This window comes from Equus caballus, chromosome 20 (genome assembly GCF_041296265.1).
Source record: "Equus caballus isolate H_3958 breed thoroughbred chromosome 20, TB-T2T, whole genome shotgun sequence".
Taxonomy (NCBI): Eukaryota; Metazoa; Chordata; class Mammalia; order Perissodactyla; family Equidae; genus Equus; species Equus caballus.
Window position 1 is genome coordinate 31,611,952 of NC_091703.1, and position 8,897 is coordinate 31,620,848.

Genomic DNA, 8,897 nt, shown 5'->3' on the forward strand with positions numbered 1-8,897 from the left:
AAATTTCTAAAAGAGAAATTTCTATGTCAAAATGTAAGCACATTTAAATTGTTGAGACATTTTTCAAAAGCTCCCTTTAAGATTTTGCACCACTTTTCAACCCCATCAATCTTTATGACAGAGTATTCTCCCTCCCCTCTGGTTGACACTCTCATCACTACTTTTATCTTTGCCAAGCTGGTAGATTGTAATTTTTGTTCCCACTTCTTATTCTGCGTTCTCTTTTTCTTTTACATCCATTTATTACTAATATATTTGTCTGATATTGTCATTTCTTCATTTCCAATTTTTTTTCTAATATTCTTTATTTTTTGATTGAGCTGTAGTTATTTTAAAATACTGAATTTAGGAAGAAGAAAAAGCAGCCCCAGCATGAGGAACTGGTCTGACACTTACAGCGAGGCCTCAGTGTGGTCAGAAGCCAGCCTGATACTCACAGCTGGACCATGTTATTCTCCTGTTGGACACAGGTCATCTCACAGAACAACAACATTAGACAGGGACACTCTGAGAACATGTAAAAGTGAGACAAAATGAGACCACTACAGCACTTTGTGTAAGCACAGCCAAAAACAAGGCACTGTGCAACTCACAAAATACCAAACATCTCCCTGTGCTGGCTCATATGAGCAACTGCTGCTTCTTCCCAATCACAGCTTTATCCTTGCTCTAGTCGGCCCTGTCTACAGATAAGGTTTATTGAGATGCCCACTCATAGAATGGCCCCCACTTCCTGACAACACCCAACCTAGAGTGAGCCCCTGCTTCTATAGACCCTCCCCCAAATCACTCAATCAAAGCCCAAATCCTATATAGGTTCTAACTCCTTCACACTGAGATGCCCTCTGGTCCCTGATGGTGTGTGTTCTCCCTCACAGCAACAAATAATAAACACAACTTGTCTGCCCACAAATGTGCTCCTGGTGGTCTTTGGCTGAAGAACATTGGAGCATTTTATTACCCTTTGGTCTGTCAAAGTTTTTTATTTGTCGGGGCTGGCCCAGTGGCTGAGTGGTTAAGTTCGCACACTCCACTGCAGGCGGCCCAGTGTTTTGTTGGTTTGAATCCTGGGCGCAGACATGGCACTGCTCATCAAACCATGCTGAGGCAGCGTCCCACATGCCACAACTAGAAGGACCCACAACGAAGAATATACAACTATGTACTGGGGGACTTTGGGGAGAAAAAGGAAAAAAATAAAATCTTTAAAAAAAAATTTTTATTTGTCTTTGATTGCTGCAGGAGATCATAGCAGCTTTCTTGCTAGGCTTTAAGCCTAAGGAAAAATAAATTCCAAATGGGTGACTGGAGGTTATGTGATCTGCTGATTCTCATAATCATTATACCAGATTGCTTGTGCTTTGGACTCTCAGGCCGGAGGGGAATATGTATCCGGCAAGAAGGCAAGGGGCTTAGGAACACTGGGCCATTGCAGAAACAGAACGCTGGCTCCATACCTTGCTGATTGTCCTTAAACTACTCCCCAAGGGACTAACCTGGGATGGGCTCCAGTACCTTGCTGATTGTCCTTAAACTACTCCCCAAGGGACTAACCTGGGATGGGCTCCAGTACCTTGCTGATTGTCCTTAAACTACTCCCCAAGGGACTAACCTGGGATGGGCTCGTGTGCTTCAGGGGGATAAAGAATAGAACCTTTGGACTCTGGCCTGCAAGTCCCTGCAGGCATGAGTTTCTGCTATTGTAATTGCTTGTGATTCTTTGCCTGCAAATATATACATGGCAATCTGAGGGACATCACCTCAGTCCTTGGGGCTGATGGTCCCCTGTCCCATTGAATAATATAGATTGTGTTCTCTCTATTAATTCCGTCTGCCCCTTCAGTTGGCTGCCTAGCTGGTCTCGGCAGTATTTGATTATGGGCATGTGTTTGTATCTTGTGAGTGTGTGGTCGACATAGAGACTTTTACGTTTTTCTTTATGGTTTTTCATCTTCGGGTCATGCTTAGAGAATTATCTATTCCAAAACTTAATGTATATTTTCTTCTAGGAGAGTGGTCCAAGGGTGAAGGGAAATGGAACTGTCTGAACTTTGGGGGAAAGCATGGGAAGGAGCAATAGGTGAAGAATTCTAAGGTGGTGGCATTCTAAGGCTTACATCTTCTGCTCTATGATTTTACAAGTATGTACAGGGCCTGCAAGGTAGTTGATGTACGTTGTGTTCAATAAATGTTTTCTCTGGGGCTAAGTGAAAACTTATGTGCCTGCTTATTTACCAGGTTAATGAAAACACCACCAAGAGTCCCAATGTAATATACACAAGGATTAGCTCCAGTGATGGGCATCTTTGAATACTTATGACCTTGATTTGATAAATCATATTTTCATTTATGTCTCTATGCTCTAGTTGTTAAAACACAAATTAACTCAACTTCTTGGGCTTGCTGTATTTTAAGGATATGTCTAAGACCCACATGGACAAATCCATGACCCCTACATGAAGATAATTTTAATATACATCAGCCCATGAGTCACATAGTATCTTTGTTGGGGGAGGAGACTGAAAACTAAGAACATTCTAGATACGCACTGTCCAATATGGCAGCTACTAGCCACATATGGTTATTTAAATTGAAAGTAAATAAAACTGAAAATTCAACTGCTCAGCAGAGTAGCCACATTTCAAGTGCTCAATAGCCACATGTTGCTTCTGACTTCCATATTAGACAGTGTAGATAGAGAACAATTCCCTCATCACAGAACATTCTATTGGACAGTACTGCTCTTCATACTTTGTGGGCCTCAAGTCAGATGAATGACACTCATGTAAAAGGAAAGGTCCAATATCATTTCTCCTAGAGATATGTCAGATTTCTGTCTGAGATATGAATACATCGTATGTTGGTATATAGCGAAACCAACATAGGTCATCAGTGGGTCTGGTGTCTTCAGGCATGAACTATTCCTAGTTCCAAAGGGAAACACCTGTCCCTCCACCTCACTTCCCAGACTGAGGACAGGTTCTGGCATCAAATTTCTAGGGGGTGAGTTTTCTTCTAGCAGAGACTGGGGACAATGCTCTAAGCTAAGCTTTGGGAGGCAGGGAGTCCAACTCAGGGAGAGGGATTCTGGGAAATGAAGGGGAGACAGAGGTGGAGACCCATTGGGAGACTCTCCCCGGTTTATTTAGAACAGCAGTTCTCCAAGTGTGCTCTGTGGAACATTTGCAGTCCCCGAGATCCTTTCATGGATCCATGAGTCAAAACTCTTCATATTATTACTAGACATCATTTGCCTTCTCACTATGTTGACATTTGTACTGAGGTAAAACTTAGTACGAATGGAGACCATGGTACCAAACTGCAACAGTAGTTACCTCCACCACCACTTAACTGCAGAAAAAGCAAAACACTTTCACTTTAAAATGCCCTGAAGCAGTAAAAATTATCTTTACCAAATCATTATCCTTAAATCTACATTTTAAAAACATCTTATATGATGATGTGGGAAGTACACATAAAGCTGGTCTACTTTCCAACATACTATGTCCCGAGGAGAATAATTTGTGTGAACTGAGATAGCCTCTTTTCTATCGAATACCAGTTTTACTTGAAAGAATGAATGACAGAAACTACGATTAGACTTGATTATTTGCCATACACTTTTTCAAAATGAACGTGAGCTTCTCCCTTCAACAAAATCCACTGACAGTACTTATTGCCTTGATAAAAAGGAAGCTCTCAAGAGAAAAACAGAATTTCGGAAAACTTGTGTCCAGCAAGTAAGCTTGACAGCTTCCCAGCACTGACAGACTTTCCCGTTGAGATCTGTGGTCACATTAACAAATGTGATATTTTGATAATTTGTAGCTAAATGTGTCAATAAGAGAAGATCTATATAACTAGTGAAACAATGTATTACTTTAAATCATACATTAGTACAAGAGCCATTCAATATACAAAATAGGTCTGTGGATTTTAATGTAACAGAATAGGAAACATTCAATGATACTGTTTCAGGTTCCACTTTGCAAATAAACATTGAGAAACTACTACTTGTGTAGTTTTATTTTAGTATCAGAGTGGAATATTCACAATTATCTGAAAAAGTTATTAAAAATACTACCGCTACATATTTGCGTGAGGCTGTACTTTTTTTCTTATACTTCAACCAAACTAACAGATTAAATGCAGAACAAATATGAAAATCCAGTGGTCTTCTCATGAGACAGACAGGAAAGAGACTTGCAAAAAGGTAGAATGTAAAAAGATCCACTCTTATTACCTTGTCTATTTTGGGAAATAGTTATGTTTCATAAAAACGTTTTTGTTAACTTACAAGGGCTTAAGAATGTTATTCTAAAGAAATTAATAAAAGTATTAAAAAAATTTTGGTTCTTAGTATGGTAAATACGGATAGATATAACCAAGATAAACAAAATTACCCTCGGGGCCCTCGCTAAGGTGTAAGACGGTATGGATATCCTGAAACCAAAGTGTTTGAGAATCGCAGACTCAAGCAGCCCCTGGGCCAGGACTCAGGGAGACGGTGTGACAAAGAGCCCTCGCTGCCGGAGGAGAGGGGTCAGGGCAAAGTCCCAGGTCCCCGGAAGTGGCTCTCAGGGTCACAGTCCCAAGGGCGGAGTCTGGGGCGGGGAAGCTCAGTGTTGGGGAGTCCCCGTCTCCTGAGTTTCACTTCTCCTTCTCACACGCTGCGTCAGCTCCTCCTGCCTGGAGACTCATGACGCGGCCTCAGTTCTCACTCCCATTGGGTGTGCGGTTTCTAGAGAAGCCAATCAGCGTCTCTGGGTTATACAGTGCGCACTGAGCCCAGAAGCTGAGAGCCTTCCCAGACCGCCAGGAAGCGGGTCGTGATGCCCGCAACTTTCCTCCTGCTGCTCTCGGGGACCCTGACCCTGACCGAGACCTGGGCAGGTGAGCGCGGGATCGGGAGGAAACCGTCTCTGCGGGGGGCGGAGCGAGGGGACTGCGCGGCGGGGACGCAGGACCCCCAGGGAAGGCGCGTCTCCACGGACCCAGCCCCAGACCCGCTCTCGCCGCATCCTGACCCCTCTCCTTCCCTCCCCAGTCTCCCGCCCTCTCCTCTCACCCACTGGGGTCTCCCGCGCTTCTCCGTCCGCCGCCCCTTTTCCGTCTCACGATCCCCCCGCCCCACCCCCTCCCGGCCCCATCACCCTCGGACCCGTGACCCGCGCCGGGAGGAGGGTCGGCCGGGTCTCAGCCCCTCCCCGCCCCCAGGCTCCCACTCCATGAGGTATTTCCTCACCGCCGTGTCCCGGCCCGGCCGCGGGGAGCCCCGCTTCATCTCCGTCGGCTACGTGGACGACACGCAGTTCGTGCGGTTCGACAGCGACGCCGCGAGTCCGAGGATGGAGCCGCGGGCGCCGTGGATGGAGCAGGAGGGGCCGGAGTATTGGGAGCGGAACACGCGGACCGCCAAGGACAACGCACAGGCTTTCCGAGTGAGCCTGAACAACCTGCGCGGCTACTACAACCAGAGCGAGGCCGGTGAGTGATGCGGGCCCGGGTCCAGGTCCCGACCCCCCATCCCCACGGACGGGCCGGGGTCTCCCCGAGTCTGCGGGTGCGAGATTCACCCCGAGGCTGCGGGACCCGCCCGGCCTCCGACCCGGGAAGAGCCGGCGGGGACTTCTTCGCGTTTCCATTTTCACTTTAGGTTTAATCGCTGGGGGGGCAGGGAGCGAGAAGGGGGCGGGGCCAAGTGGGCGGGGCTGACCTAGGGGCGGGGTCAGGGTCCCACACTCTCCAGAGGATGTATGGCTGCGACGTGGGGCCAGACGGGCGCCTCCTCCGCGGGTACAGTCAGTTCGCCTATGACGGCGCTGAGTACATCACCCTGAACGAGGACCTGCGCTCCTGGACCGCTGCGGACGCGGCGGCTCAGATCTCCAAACGAAAGAAGGAGGAGGCCGGTGATGCGGAGAATGACAGGGCCTACCTGGATGGGGAGTGCGTGGAGTGGCTCCTCAGATACCTGGAGAACGGGAAGAAGATGCTGCAGCGCGTGGGTACGAGGGGCCGCGGGGCCTCCCAATCTCCCCTCGGGCCGGGCAGGCTTCCCACAATGAGGGGAAAATGGGATGAGTGTCAGAATACCCTCTCTCAGAGAAGAAAGGAATCCACCCAGGTTTTCATGTTCTTACTAAAGACTTGCCCAGAGGGCCCGCCCTTCTCTAAGGGACAGTTAAGGAATCCAGTTTCTTAGGAATAGGAAGGGAGACCTTCCCTGGAATCGCCAGTCCTTGGTTCCCTTTGACTCTGGCAGCACCTTGTGAACCATGACTTTCTCTCTCAAGGCCTTGTTCTCGGCCTCAAAGATCTTTGCGACTTTGACTCCAGTTTTTCTGAGTCATTCAGCCTCCATCCATGTCAGGACCAGAAGTCTGTGTTCTCCTGTTTAGAGACCTGGAGTCTCCTACCGTGGACATTCACGCAGACTCTAGAACTTTCCAAGGGATAGGAGATTATCACAGATCCGCAAGTCCTGGCTGGTCCGTGGGTTTTGGTCTTCCTCTTTCCAAACCAATTGTCCTGTCCGTTCTCAGGATGGTCACATGAGTGCTGCTTTAGTGGCCCATGGAGGTAACTAAAAGTGTGAATTTTCTGACCCTTCTCCTCAGACCCCCCAAAGACACATGTGACCCACCACCCCATCTCTGACCATGAGGTCATCCTGAGGTGCTGGGCCCTGGGCTTCTACCCTGCGGAGATCACCCTGACCTGGCAGCGTGATGGGGAGGACCTGACCCAGGACACGGAGTTTGTGGAGACCAGGCCTGCAGGGGACGGGACCTTCCAGAAGTGGGCGGCTGTGGTGGTGCCTTCTGGAGAGGAGCAGAGCTACACGTGCCGTGTGCAGCACGAAGGGCTGCCTGAGCCCGTCACCCTGAGATGGGGTAAGGAGGGGGATGAGGGAGCGCCTATTCTTAGGGAAAATGAAGCCCTTTTGGAGACCTTGAACGTCAGGACTCAAGCCTGAGGTCAGAGCCCCTCAACCTCCCTTCTCTTTGCAGAGCCACCTTCTCAGCCCACGATCCCCTCGGTGGACCTCATTGCTGGCCTGGTTTTCCTTGGAGCTGTGGTCATTGTCGCTGTGGTGGCTGCAGCTGTGATCTGCAAGAGGAAGCGCTCAGGTAGAGAAAGCAGTGGGGATTGGAGTTTTCTTGTCCCCCTGGGGGGTTTCAAGCCCCAGGTGGAACTTGCCCTGTGTTGTTCATGGGGAGTCCCCTCCACACACATGTGCTCGCCACTCTGGAGCTGATTGCTGACACTGTTATTAAAGCACCTGTGAAAGTGAAAGGCAGATTTCTTCACCTTGATAGTTTTGGTGCTGGAGACCTGATTCCAGCAGTCGAAGGTCAGAGGGGAAGGTCCTTGCTCAGGACTGGGCTCCGGTTGGTCCAGTCCCCACACATCTCCTTTCTTCATGTTTCTCAATCCTTCCCTGAGTCTTCAGTTACTGTTCTGGAAACTTCCCTGTAGTCCAGGACTAGGAGGTTCCTCTAGTATCTCATGATCCACTGTTCTCCCTGTTATCATCCCACAGGTGGAAAAGGAGGGAGCTACGCTTAGGCTGCAAGTAAGTTTGGGTTGGGGGTTGATTCCTGAGACCCTTGGGATAGTGTAGACGGGAGCCCATGAGGGAGCTCACTTACCTCATAGCTCCTCCTTTAGTCTCCTCTCCTGTGGGCTCTGACCAGGTCTTGTTTTTGTTCTACCCCAGGCAGTGACAGTGCCCAGGGCTCTGACGTGTCTCTCACGGATCCTAAAGGTGAGCCCCTGGAGGCCTGAAGTTAGGGAGGAGTTGGTCAGAGGGGACAGGATTGGGTTTGGGGATTCGTTGGGACATTTTGAGGATGTAGTGGGTTATTGAGAATATCAACGCTTGTGTGACTGACCTGAATTTGTTCATGGTTATTTTCTTTCCTAGTGTGAGCTGCCTTGTCGGGGACTGAGTGATGCGAGATTTGTTCACGCTCCCACTTTGTGACGTCAAGAACCTCTGACTGCTTTTTCTGCAGCTGGCATCTGAGTGTGTCTGCGTTCCTGTTAGCATAGTGAGGGGAGGTGGGGAGACTGGCACACTCCCCACCCACCACGACACCTTCCCCACTCTGACCTGTGTTTTTTGCCCTGATGACTTCCTTGTTCCAGCGGAGGTGGTGCTGGGCCGTCTCCATCCCTGTCTTAATTTCCTGTTGTACCGAGTAGTAATGATTTGCTTCCTTATTGAAAATGTGAGTCCAGATATGAATTTGTTTTTTCTAATTCTTGTCATAAGGGATTGTTGTGTTAATTAAAGGAGAAATTTCCTAAAGTTTGAGAGAGGAAATAAATGGAAGCATTGAGAACCTTCTAGAATCCATGTGTTTGTTGTGCTGAGTCTGTTGCAGGTGGAGACAGGAAAAGGCCGTGAGGAGCCAAGCGTGGACGGGGCCTGTGCCCAGTGGGTGCCCAGTGCATCGTGGGCTGTGATGTTGTCGTTCCTCAGCTGGGTCATCCTCACTGCTACTTTGTTGTAGTCCCTTCAGTAGAATCCTGTCCCACCAGGACCTGTGATCACAGGGACTCAGACATCACCTGGACGCTGTTGTGTCTTCAGGCTTCAGCACCGTGGGCAGCGAGGGCTTCATGTGGTTGGGTCAGCTCAGGCCTGGGTCTGGCCCTTCGGCCCCAGCATTGTGTGTGTTTAGATTTTGTTTCTTTGTGGAGACTTTGCTGTTGAGAGATGAATTTTCAGACTCATCCAACTCTTGCCCTCCTTCTAGGCTTGTTTCCTGGATTATTCTTCCCATCTTTTCTCCTTGTTTAAAGAAGCAGATTCTAGAATTAGCAGAAAGGAGGGATCCGATAGTTTCTCATCTGAGATAAATTCTGGTTGGGTTTCTGTCTTTTCT

At 48.7% G+C, this 8,897-nt stretch overlaps 1 protein-coding gene across 3 annotated transcripts; it reads left to right on the top strand.

The window, feature by feature from the left end:
• Positions 1–4,624: 4,624 nt before the first annotated feature.
• MHCX1 (MHC class I heavy chain) lies at positions 4,625–8,365 on the top strand. Of its 3 annotated transcripts, none has more exons than XM_070243983.1 (8): positions 4,625–4,893; positions 5,330–5,487; positions 5,733–6,008; positions 6,621–6,896; positions 7,014–7,133; positions 7,547–7,579; positions 7,724–7,771; positions 7,931–8,361. In XM_070243983.1, the coding sequence occupies exons 2-6, from the start codon at positions 5,349–5,351 to the stop codon at positions 7,570–7,572; spliced, it is 837 nt and encodes a 278-aa protein (XP_070100084.1). In that variant the 5' UTR covers positions 4,625–4,893; positions 5,330–5,348; the 3' UTR covers positions 7,573–7,579; positions 7,724–7,771; positions 7,931–8,361.
• The last annotated feature ends 532 nt before the right edge of the window (positions 8,366–8,897 follow it).